At 36.5% G+C, this 12,989-nt stretch overlaps 1 protein-coding gene across 11 annotated transcripts in view; it reads right to left on the bottom strand.

The window, feature by feature from the left end:
- LOC127851066 (adenosine deaminase-like) overlaps nt 1-8,072 on the bottom strand; it is a 36,908-nt gene extending 28,836 nt beyond the window's left edge. For 4 of the 11 annotated variants that reach the window (XM_052384533.1, XM_052384532.1, XM_052384525.1 and 1 more), the window contains exon 1: nt 1,083-1,297. Coding sequence is in view for 3 of the 11 variants with exons in the window: in XM_052384522.1 (XP_052240482.1) it covers nt 576-644 (69 nt within the window). In the remaining 8 variants the exon portion in view is untranslated. Of the gene's footprint in view, nt 1-341; nt 426-575; nt 660-1,082; nt 1,298-3,175; nt 3,265-3,466; nt 3,488-8,047 lie in introns of those variants that run through there. The other 7 variants (XM_052384527.1, XM_052384524.1, XM_052384523.1 and 4 more) reach the window with 7 other exon arrangements.
- Between the last annotated feature and the right edge of the window lie 4,917 nt (nt 8,073-12,989).

Raw genomic sequence — 12,989 nt, 5'->3', positions numbered from 1 at the left:
TTCCCCCATTTGGTATGTTTCGTTATTACTTTTCTCAAACTGGAGAATTTCAAGACGCTAGATGCCCGAATTTCCGGTGCTGCGTTTTGACAAAATGAAGCAAAAGAATCTCAGTTTAAGTTTATTCATACATTCGTTTAAACAGAAAACCATTAATTAAATCACGTGTATCGACGGCACATGTAATAAAACGACTTCGAACGAAGTGTATATAATAATAAGAAACGGGTCCCGCTGGGTCAAAACGGGGCTAAATGTATGCGCGTCAATTGTCAGTTGGATTTCCGTTAAAGGGAGACTTCATTGAACCCAAAACTACCATTTAAGCTCAAAGTGTGTACCTGATTAGCCTGTTCAGTTTGCACATGCTAATCTGGGACGACCTTTACGCATATGCATTAAGCCCTTATTTCCCAGAACGAGACACGTGCACTTATTTATCCATGTTGTCAAAAGCAAACAAGAACAGCTAGCGCTTTTGCTCGAAAAATGTGGCTGTATGTACTGTACATGACCGACAATATGTAAGCAAGCTATCTGAAGATCAATGCGATTATATACGACAAGTATTATACTTCCCCGTGTTCGTGCACATCTCGCGCTTGGCACGCGCAAAACTGAAGGTACGTAGGGTATTTGAACATTTACTGAACAATCTTTATTAGGACATTAATTTTCCTTGGTTGAATTATTCTGGCATTAAACATAAAATCATCGGAAAATGATCGACGCTTATTCCATGTGTATTTTCCAAAATCAGAATTCAACGAATTTATGTGTCAACGAAAATGTCATTTATCGAAACACTCCGAATGCGATATTACATGACGACGAATACACAGGATTTTACAGTATCTTGTTAGCTTTCTTTTATCTTGCAGGCGATTTCTGCACACACTCCCTCTCCCGTTTCTCGGTCAATATTAACATTTGTCTACGTACATAGCATGGAATCGGCCTTGGCATTCATAACTCGTCTTCAAATGTGCAAAATTCAAGAAATCGTTAACATGCAAATTACAATTTCTTTTAAGTTTAGTAGTTTTGTTTTCAAATTAATGTCGACATGAATAAGCGCATACCTGTCAAATGGAAAATCCGAGCTAAGCAAATATTCCCTCAATGATAGTATAACCTCACTCTAAAGACACAATTCTATTCATAAACACGAATAACCGCAGCGATGATAGTATAACCGTACAATAATTAGTTTAAGTACATAATTCTATTCATATACACAACTGACCGTACCGAGAAACCCGGTCAGGATATGAATGAAGTAAAGACGCGAATGTAAACAATAGATATGAAATCAATCGATCTGCTCAAGGATATTTGTTATCAAGTATGGCGTTCCATTCTTGAGATAATATGAGCCGATCTATGAGAAAACTGGGCTTAATGCATGTGCGTAAAGTATAGTCCCAGACTAGCCTGTGCAGTCAGCGCAGGCTAATCAGGGACGACACTTTCCGCTTTTATGGTAGTTTTAGTTTCAAGGAAGTACCTCCTAACCGAAAACCAAGTTCAGGTGGAAAGTGTCGTCCCTGATTAGCCTGCGCGGACTTTCCACTATACAACTGCAACCTTCAACATTTGACCCCGCACTTGTTATGCGTTTGATCATCTGTAATAAATGTCCTAAAAAATGCAAATGTGAAGTTTGCGTCAACCAGAAAGATTTGTACGCATTTTTGTGACCATGCATTCAAGCTTTATTCTGTACACGCGACCAACCATAGAAATCTAAGAGGTTGTTATTTATAACATCGTTTACACGGCGTTATCTAGCAAAAATAAAAATGGATCACAATCGGTTGTAATAAATCTCTTTATTCTAGTGTACGACTGGTCTAACTAATCATATAAGGGCATGGTAATCTTTTGCAATTTGTTAAGATATCACGTTGAGAGGTATCTTCATTATTTTAACGCTCGGTTTAAAGTTATACCAAACTGTCATTACGACCAATTTTCAACTGTAAACTTGTATAATGTTTGCATGGGTACGGGTTATCTTGACCTTCAAATATAATTACTATAAATTATTAGTAAGCGACAGTTTTTGATAACTTCGCTGTATTCAACCAACTGGTTTAAAGCACAGTACAGGCATTCTAAATCATAAGAGATGCTTAAAGGGACATTTTCACAGAATTTGGCATGTATTAAAGTTTGGCATTAAATGCATTATATTGATACATGTAAACATTGGATCTAAAAAGCTCCATTAAAAACCATACTAAAATTAAAGAAAGAAAAAAGTAACCCTCAACTGGGCTCGAACCACTGACCACTGAAGTGAAAGTTTAACGCTTAGACTACTCTGCAATCCGTGCTCATACAATGGCAGTTGTATTTTATACTTTAAATAAGCAATCATCGTAGTGTCACAAAGTATAACGACAACAAAAGAACTCTCCAAATTATTTAATCGTTTCGCGTTTAATTGATAATTTTCCGGTTTTTAAATCGTCAAAAGATGCATAGAATATATTTTAGAGCATGGTAAATGTTCAGTATTACTTTTTTTCCCACAGATATCATATCTTCAAGGAAAATTTGTGAATCTGAAACTGTTTTAAATTTTTGTCAGCTTATCATAACGTGAAAAGGTCCCTTTAACTTATTGACATGAAATCAACGCACGTCATTTGACTATGTACCCGGTACTTGTTATGCGACTGATCATCCGTGTTTAATGCCCTAATTGTGATAAGCAAATGCAAAGTATGCGTCAACCGCATTGATGTTTTGTAGTTGACGTGCACATGATACGGGCTAAGAGACCAATTGTTTAACACACAGGACAGAAAAACACCAATACCCGTCCGCCACAAATATGGGATAGGTTTTTATGTTATCATTTAACAAAATTATTACTACGAGGAGGAATGAAAGCTAATAAATTTCAATTTAATATAAACTACTGAATGGCAAGATACAGGACCAGATCCGAAATAATCGAAATAAACTTTCATTCAATATAAATCGATTAGTGTATAGTTTAATACTCAAATTATAAAATGATAATTATCCAATAACATTCTTGTCAGCTAATTGATAAGCATGGGACTTAAAATTGCCACGGCGTTTGTTTAATGTCAATTGTGACTCCATAACAAAACACAAATGTCATTCAAATGTTATTATACATGTGATTATGAATACGTACATTATTTTCCCCTTTTGGTCTTTTTGGCAAACAGCGAAGACCCAGATGAGACGCCGCGAAGCTTAAGTCCTGAATTTCCGGTGTGTTATTTTTTTTCTAATATGTAGAAAAAACTCGGAATACATTATATTAATTCATACACAGACTAATTAGGGACACCACTTCCCGCTATATGGTATTTGTCGTTTTAAAGAAGCATCTCTAAACGATTATCCAGTCCCGGCAAAAAGTGTCGTCCATGAATAGCATATGCGGATTGCACGTGCTAATCCGGGACGACACTGTACGCACGTGCATTAAGCTCCGTTTTCCCACAGCGCCGGTTGAATTCTGCACATTGACCTTTCACAGAGGAGCATGGGAATTCCACGCAACAAAACGCCTGATCATGGCGAAAAAATCCGACGTGATATCAAAATCTCTCAACGCAAACAACAGTAACTGAGCGGAAAACAAACATTCATGATCTTCTACATAAAAAATTTCACCTTGACATTCACCGAGGAATTTGTTTATGTGTGTGGCACATTGTCTGAGTATCAGGAAATATAATCCGAATATCAGTTATATACAATCGTTCGATGGATGTTTAAGTGACCGTGCGGAAATTTACTATCATATATCTTTAAGCCTTACAATGCGGGAACCGAGTTTTGAAGGCCTTTGCAAACAGTTTGGATCCAGATGAGACGCCACAGAACGTGGCGTCTCATCAGGATCCAAACTGTTTGCTATTCTGATAGTATTCTTTGAAAAAAAATAGAAGAAAATGCTAATTTTAGAAATTCTGCAGACGACATTTTAGCAGACGACAAATTTCCCAGCATGCAAAAGGTTAAGTGTGACCTTCTCCTTTGACCTAGCAGCTTGTTCGCCATCAATCGTCTTGGAGTGTGGAATAATTCGAAGATATTTTGTATCCGTTTAAATCAATGTTGCCAGTATAAAGAAGTGAAACTCCAGCTGCTGCAGCAGTATTGCATTTTTATTTTAGACATTTTCGTGGTCCTTGACGAACGCGGACGCAGTACACGAACGGCAGTCAACATGAAAGGTCGACTTTCAAGCATAGATATTAGTGAAAAATTAATAAATTTAGTAAGGGATCACCCTGAAATATACAACCAACGTATGAAAGAATACAGAGACAAAGGCATTGCATCAAACATCTGGCAAAGCATAGCCAAACACATGTCAATTGATGGCGTTTCAGGTAAGTGAGAATAGTAATATGCGAATATATATCGTCTGCATATTGTACACTCTGTAATCGCTTTTGAAAAGACACAGTATATATTTCAAACAAGATATAACGCTAAAAGAAGTCGCTATTTAATTTATGTTTTTTTGTCTATGCGAGTTCACATATAAGTTTTGAAGTCTGTCTAATACGAATAAATCAGTAATGTTTATCAATATGATTATAAGGTTTTGGGAATGTGAATAAATAATGACTAGATATATCTTTAACTATTTTAATTTCATAGTTCATTTCAATGAAATAAAAGAAACTTTTCAAATACATATATATAGGAAATACAAGGGCACGTGTGTTTTTTTCACTTATAGGGGAATGGTGGCGGGGCCCGTCCAAAGGGGAAAAAATGCGTCGTTTTTTAGGAAAAGGGGAAAATTAAAAATTCACTTGTTTATATGTAATGATATTTATTATATTAATACACATGTCTATATGAATATAATATTAACAGCTGAATGTCTTTGTCTTTTTTTCTAAAAAATAAAATATATATCAATGATTTTTTTCAACATTAGTTTCAGACAGTTCAGCCCTTATGCACAGTCTCAGTTTTCTTGGCCGTTTTGAGTCTAATTGGGATCTTTTAAATCGATAAAATGGCAAATTTGAGCAATTTTTATCAATAAGATGGACCAAATTGGAATGATTTTATCAACAAATATTGACACAATATAGATACATCAGGCCTTTTCCTGGCCATTTTGGGAGAAAAATGCAATTAATGTGAAAAGTCCGCTGATTTGGGAAAAACTATTTAACATAACTCTTTATAATAATTCAATATAATATAAATTATAGTTATATACTTTGTTAGTTGTTTATGAAATAAATTTGATATATATTTATCATGATTATGAGACAGTTCTTTCTAAAAAAATATTTATTTTTTAACTTCTCGAGGGGATTTTTTTACAAAATGGGGACAAAATATGTACTCTTTTTTTAGGGGAATGGGGCCGAATATCGGCCCCGAAATTGCCATAAAAACACTGACCTATGTCTGCGTTTCCGTGTACTAACATGCAGCACTGCAAAACAATGTGTGCTCTTCTAATATCGACATGTAAATTCAAGTAAGACCACGTTCGGAATGAGCTTTTGACACGGAAAGGCTAATTTTATTCTGTCACAAACAGCCAACCATAAACGTATATTAACAGGTTAACCCATTAATGCCTAGCGTCCTGAAAAAAGGACATTGCAAACAGCGTAGACCCAGATGAGACGCCGCATGCGGCGTCTCATCAGGGTCTGCGCTGTTTGCTTAAATGAAATTCTTCATGAAATATTCTAAATATAGAAATAAATATACTTGACACCCCTAATTTTAAAAATAAATTGATCCAATTTAGAAGGATGGGAGAGTCCACTGGGCATAAATGGGTTAAATACTGTTTACACAGCGCAAACATGCAAAACGTTATCTGGTATTGCAAACGGAACAAAATTATCAGTGGTTTAAATAAATCTCTTTATTCTGGTGTATAACTGATCTAATTATATTAGCACGTGGTAATCTTTTGCAATGTGTTAAGATAACACGTTTCGTGGTATCTAAATATATTTTTACGTTCGGTGTAATGTTTTACCAAGCTGTAATTACGACCAAATTTAAACTAATAGCTATTATAATATTTGGGTAAAGGTTCGCTTTACCTTGAAATATAACTACTATTAATGATCATTAACCGTGTTTGACATTACGCAACTTCGCGTTAGAAGAATTAAACCAATCAAATTCAAAGGACGTTAAAGGCATTTCTACTCTTAATAGCCCATAAACCCTTAAAATAAACACATTTTTCGAAATAAATAATGTAAAATAAAATACACATAAACAATCAATGTTCCATATAGCAATTTAGCCAACATTTCAACGCTAGATATGGTCTGGTAACATAGATTTAACAAGATACAAAATGCTCTTTTTTGTTTTTCGCGGAACACAATATATTAAACACATTTTCACGTATCAAGTTAGTGTTCGTGTGACGTATGTTATGATATCGTTGCGTGAAATTAAAATGGAATTAAGTGCTCCACACAAAAAATAAAAACGAACATTTATATCTCTTCAAATCTATGTTACCATACCACATCTAGCGTTGAAAATTTGGCTATAGCTTTAAGAAACATTGATTTTTTATATGTTAACTTTTTTTCGAAATATTGCACGAACGATTCGTTGATTTTGAATATTTTTGTTACATTAAGGTAGTGCACCTCTAATGATTTCCCGCGATTTCTTCGAAGGTTGAAGAGCCTACTATTAGGTGCCGTAGCCTAGTGGTTAAGGCGATAGACTAGAAATCTTTTGGGATATTCCCGCGCAGGTTCGAATCCTGCCGACGACGTATACTTTTTTGCGACGCGTTTTATTTATTTTCTAACGTAATTTGATTTAATATGGCATATAAGCTATATTTATTGTTAAATATGTTGCAATTTTTATGCACATTGTTCAATTATTAAAATTAAAACAACGTTATGGCGAAATCGGGTGATTTACTGTTGAAAATACGAACCATGCATGTTGCATTTTTATTTTTATTTCAAAAAGTAAACGGTAAATCTGTCTAGTTCTTGGTATTTTTGTGGTATATAGTGTTTCTATAAAAAATAAGTTTAAAATATGACTTAAATGATACTATTTGAAATTTTATGACACTTTGTTTTTAACCGACCCAATTTTTACTTGGCTGAAATCACTTACATTTCATGGTGCTCTTCCATAGATAAAAATTTGTAAAAAATAAATGTCTGTAAAAGAATACTTATTTCATCTTGTTTAAACTTTAAACACCTTTACAGCATCTGTACACACCAACTGCATGCCCATATTTGGAAATTTGAATGAATTATGGAACTTTTATATACCCCAGGGGTGAAAATAAACTGGACAAAAGCCGAGCGTGGGGGTGGTTTTGAAAAAGCGGTATATTTTTTTTAAAAAGCATGGAAAGCCTTCCTACAAATTTGCATGTAGTTCAGTGAAATGATGCTGATTAAGAAAATAATTAATAAGATTATATTTGGATATGTGCCCATTAGAGGTGCGCTACCTTAAGAGGTGTTAATCTTATTTATATGAATTCAAAACTCAACATTTGACCCCGTACTTGTGTTTATTGTAGTGATTTGGAAATGTAAAGTAAGCGTCAATCAGATGGATGTGTTTTGTGTTGCTGTTAACTTACATACTTTAAGAATGAAGAGAACATTTAGTATTATAAATAGGACAGGACAACACCGCCACCCACGTCCGCCATAATGGGATAGAAGTTTGTAAGATTTTTTTAATGTTAGATTTTAACCGTTTTTTTAGTATTACAAAAGTTATTAGTTTACAATGGGAACAGTCCATTTTTTAAACATATTAACTATGATGTAAGAATATTTTCAAAGAAACATGTTAAAAGAAAAACTGCAGGTCGTGTCTTTAAGGAAAAATTAAAAGCTTAGTTGTGTATGTCTAGTTTCTGTTTAGTTAAGTTAAATAGAATAGTACATTTTTTGTCCATAAAAATACAATTATTAGATCTAGATCTATAGCCAGTGACATATACATTAATTATGTCTAAACAAGATTCGCAATGTTAAGCAGAAATCCTTACCATATGAACTGCATGCGTCAGTGATGACGTAACACGAACCCAGACATGACATCCGATGACGTCATACTTCTATACGCAATGTGCTTCAAAGATACAAATCTGTTGCACATCAAAGAAATGTATCGTCGAGTATTCCAACATCGTGGGAGTTCTTACATCGTGGTATCCATTATTCTCGTGACCTCTCGTCGCGTGCGTTATTTTTCCGCGTGCGACTTCTGTCAAAAGTGACAGCGGTTTGTTTACATAGCGTCCGAAAAGAAATTCAGCGAAAATGCGATTCAAACAGGTAAATAACAAAAAATGAATTACCGCATTTCTAAAAAATGATATTTTACTATTCCATGTTCATATCACGTAAAGAATGACCGATATAACGCCCCAAAGTGTTGCCCCCATTTTTTTTCGTTTACAGAGCAGACGAACTGATCTTTCCAGGGCCGCGTATGCAAATGAGTATCTAAATTTAAGGCCAAGCAATTTTTATCTTTCGGTTAAAGTGACTTGATATTTTAGCTGTTTCTACCTTTTATCAATGGTATGCAATAAAATAGCACTGAGTTTAATGGGTTAAGTAAACGCTACTTATTATATCATGCCTATGGTTTTCACTGGATTATCATTCAAAGGACCTCCATGCTGCAGTATTAAAGGTATATATTATAAGAATACAAGTTTTAAAATAGAAACTTTCACATTTAATGAATAATAAAGAATGTATATTCCTGTTTGTTACACACAATAAAGTGAGTATGTATTTTCCAGGATAAGGCATCAGTCCTAAATATGTTCTTATTTCAGCCAATTCATCAGCATGTGATTACAAGGAGGCAGTACTCACCTACAACCTTAACAAAGGCATACCTTGCAGTCAAGGAGGAACATTTGAGTGTCTATAAAGCCTCCAAAGTGTTTAAAATACCAGAGCAAACACTTCGTGATCGAGTGATCGGCAGAATCAGCATCGATACAACAACCACTGGTCGCTTTCCTGTCCTTTCACTTGATGAAGAAGAAAAGTTAGCATCCCATCTTCAAGTTATGGCCAAATATGGTTATGGATATATACGACAGGAGGTATGCAACATTGCTACCGACTTTGCCATCCAGCTTGGGAAAAGGACAAAGGAGAATCCTTTCACTCTTAATTGGTTCAACAAGTTTATCAAGCGATGGCCCCAACTGAGAGTATTGAAACCAAGAGGTTTAGAAAAAGTAAGAGCTAAAGGAGCCTCCGATTCTGTTGTCGCTGACTACTTTAAGGAACTTGAAGCCATAATAAAAAAATATGATCTTAGCGACAAACCACATCTGATATACAACATCGACGAGAAAGGAGTTATGCAAAACCATACTCCACCTGCTGTTGTTGCTGGCACTGACTTTCATCCCCCATCAGTTGTTTCCCAAAAGGGACAGACAACTACAATTATTGGATGTGGTTCTGCAAGTGGTGTAGCTGTTCCGCCCTTTTTTGTCTTTGCTGGTAAACGATGTATTCCAGATCTCATGAAGGGTGCATCACCAGGAGCTGACTGCATGATGTCTGACTCAGGGTGGGTGAATGCAGATGTATTCAGATACTATATGCAGAAGCATCTGACAAAATTTCTACCACAAAGAGAAATTGAACAACACCTTCTACTAATTTTGGTTGGTCATAAGTCCCATATATCGCTTGACCTTGTAGAATGGGCAAAGAAGCAAAACATCATTCTCTTCATTTTACCAGCTCATTGCTCCCACATTCTCCAGCCTCTTGACGTTGGCTGCTATGGACCATTCCAGAGGATGTATAATTCCACCTGCAATAAGTTCATGCGAGAGACATCTGCAAGTATTTCCAGATACAATATATGTGAGCTATCATGCAAAGTTTATTCTAAAGCTCTTTCAGCAGAGAACTTGCACTCTGCATTTAAGAAGACTGGGATATGTCCTTTAGATAGCACGGCAATAAACAAAGAAAGTTTAATACCTGCTGAAGTATTTTGTGCTACAAGTGGAACTGAAAGTGACAAAGAAGATTTCAATGAAAAGGATGAACACCATATGCCTGCTTCTTCAGATCGGCAGATAAATGAAGATGCAGCTGGTGATCGGAATGAGGATATTTTCACGTCAAAGGTGAAGGATTTATTTGAAATCAAAGGGAGAATGGATGAGAATATACGAAAAAGGAGAAATGTGAGTGATATAATAGCAGGGAAACCCATCACAGAAAGCCCAATGCAATCAAAATTGATTACTTATAAAGAGCAGCCAACATCAACACAGAAAAGAGAAAATGTCAAAAGAAATAAAGGGAAAGCTCCAAGATCAAGCCAAAAGCCTAGGTCGGCCTCATCTCAGAACAAATCTATTATAACAAGGACTCCAGCTGATGACACACACAGGCCTGGTACATCTCATGTTTACTTAAGTGAAAGTTCCCAAGGTGAAACTGATGAAGAGATGCCCGAATCTGAAAAGTGTTGCGTCTGCAAGCGATTCCAGCCTAAAGAATTGGTCAATTGTGTATCTCTTGTTTTTACCAAGTGGGTTCAGTGTACTGTATGCTCTCATTGGGTGCACCTAATATACTGCAGTGACAAAAGAGTTGTAAGGAGTGGGGATCCCTTTTACTGCATCCATTGCTCCCCTGGTTCAGAGGAATAAGTTATGTTTTAATGAGACATGTTAATAGTGTTTTTGTTGTTTTCAGTGTTCAAAAGTTAGAACTTGTTTATCCCACATACAAAAAAATTCTCAGCTAAATCAAAGTTAATTAGTTACTGTAAACAATTGTTTTAATTTTGATTGGCCTAATGCAAAAAAAATTAACATATTGAAACCGGAAGTTGATACATTTTAACCTGGAATGTTTACCACGAACTTAGGATACACAGGGACCGAGACGCTGAGCAATGGGTATGCAATTAAAAGGTAAATTATGTAATGTTTTGCTGCATGTTTTTTTGTTTTATCTATCGTAGTTAACATTAACCAATAACCGATGTAATATTTAAGTGTTGAACCGCCATGATCTCTTGACAGTTTACGTCGCGCGCGGCCGACTTTTGTTATTACCACGATGTTAGGATACTCGAGGATACAATGATGAGCTTGTATAAAGAAAAAGTAAGTAATTTTGTTGTCTATAACCCCTTCGTCCAACACGAAAAACAATTTCCGGGGACGCAACGTTTAAGAGTATGTGCATCCGCAAGACGCACGCTATTTTCACATAGCGAGTCCGTCAGTCATCATATGTGTTGAAGTTGCAATTTCCATACGGGATTAAATGTATGTTATCTCGGCGTTCCTTCAGAAATTGCAACACACGTAATAACTGGATAATCAATTCGCTTTGGACCAATGAAATTCGTCGTTATTCAACGATTTAATAATAAATATAGATTTGTTACATCCGCTTGAAAACAAGCGCATTGTTCCTCAAGTCACCGAATGCCTCTGTAAAAACGGGTCCGAAGCACCTGTAAGGGCCCCTTTCGGACTAACACGAGTTATCCACCGGAAGCGACCTATTGCACGCTGACCTTCCGTCAGCTGCCTGTCGGACTGACCTAGTTTCGGCCTGGGATTTTAATTGGGGTTTGCGTCACATACAGTATTTTTAACGTATTATGCGTTATTTACATCGCGAGTGGATATGAACTTTTAAAGGCCCATTGCGGACAAACAAGAGTTATTACCCGGAAGCGACCTAGTGCATGCTGAACTCACGTCGGCTGCCTGTCGAGCTGACCTAGTTTTTGCCCGGGGTTTTAATAATGGTTGGCGTCGCATACAGCCTATTTAGCGCATAAGGCCCAATTTACATTGCGAGCGGGTAAACACCTTTAATGGCCGCTTTCGGACAAACAAGAGTTATACCCCGGAAGCGACCTAATGCACGCTGAACTCCCGCCGGCTGCCTGTTCTAACCTAGTTTCGGCCCGTTGTTTTAATTGGGGTCGGCGTCACATACAGCCTATTTAGCGTATTAGGGGCCGACATATACATAGCGAGTTGGTATGCACCTTTAAGGGTCACTTTAGAACAAGCATGAGTTATTCCCCAAAAGCGACCTAGTGCACGATGAATTTCCGTCGGCTGCATGACGGGCTAACCTAGTTTTTGAAGGATGACCTTTGACCTTGAATGATGACCTTGACCATTACCTTTCACTACTCAAAATGTTCAGTTCCATGAGATACACATGCATGCAAAAGTTGCTATCTTCAATTTTGCAAAAGATGTGACCAAGGTTAAAGTTTTGGGACAGAATGAATGACAGACAGAATAACAGACAGACAGACTTACAGGCCAAAAATAATATACCCCCGATCATTCGATCCGGGGGCATAACTAAAAGTGTGCATGTATGTTTATGAAACACAGTGATATTTAAAGCGCTATTGCAAAATTGGTGTTTTTGGGTTATTTATTTCTGTCCCACTGAGCGCGAGGCATTGGTTTTGCACTTGTCCGTCCGTCCGCACGTATTTCCGTACGTTCGACCGTTCATACGTCTTTGCGTCCTGAAGCACGGGTTTCAACTCCCCTTTAACTGCCTGGTGGAAATATCTAAAATCTTCACCGTTGAATAACCATTATTGTAGATGGTCGTAAAGAAAGAAATGTTGTATGTGAGGAGTTTTGGAGGAGTATGGTCATTTATCTATTTCGGCGTCCCGAAGCTTGTGTTTTCAACTTTTCGTTTACTTCTCTATCGATGGCGCTCAAACTTTCAAGCTTAAAAGACGATTCTGTAGACGATTCTTAAAATAGGCACGACTTTGGACCTTTGTCACACATATTCATATCCCAACAGATCCCCTTAACACTACATGGTGATGTGAGCTTATATTTCGAATGACGAATTTTCAGTCTGGAAAAGCTATACTATACCCGAATTCAACATGTAAACTCTCTGAGTGACCTTGACTTTGCAGGAAGA

Source organism: Dreissena polymorpha, chromosome 11 (assembly GCF_020536995.1).
Source record: "Dreissena polymorpha isolate Duluth1 chromosome 11, UMN_Dpol_1.0, whole genome shotgun sequence".
Lineage (NCBI taxonomy): Eukaryota > Metazoa > Mollusca > Bivalvia > Myida > Dreissenidae > Dreissena > Dreissena polymorpha.
The sequence above is the reverse complement of the archived record's forward strand: the minus strand, read 5'-3'. Positions and strand labels throughout refer to the sequence as shown.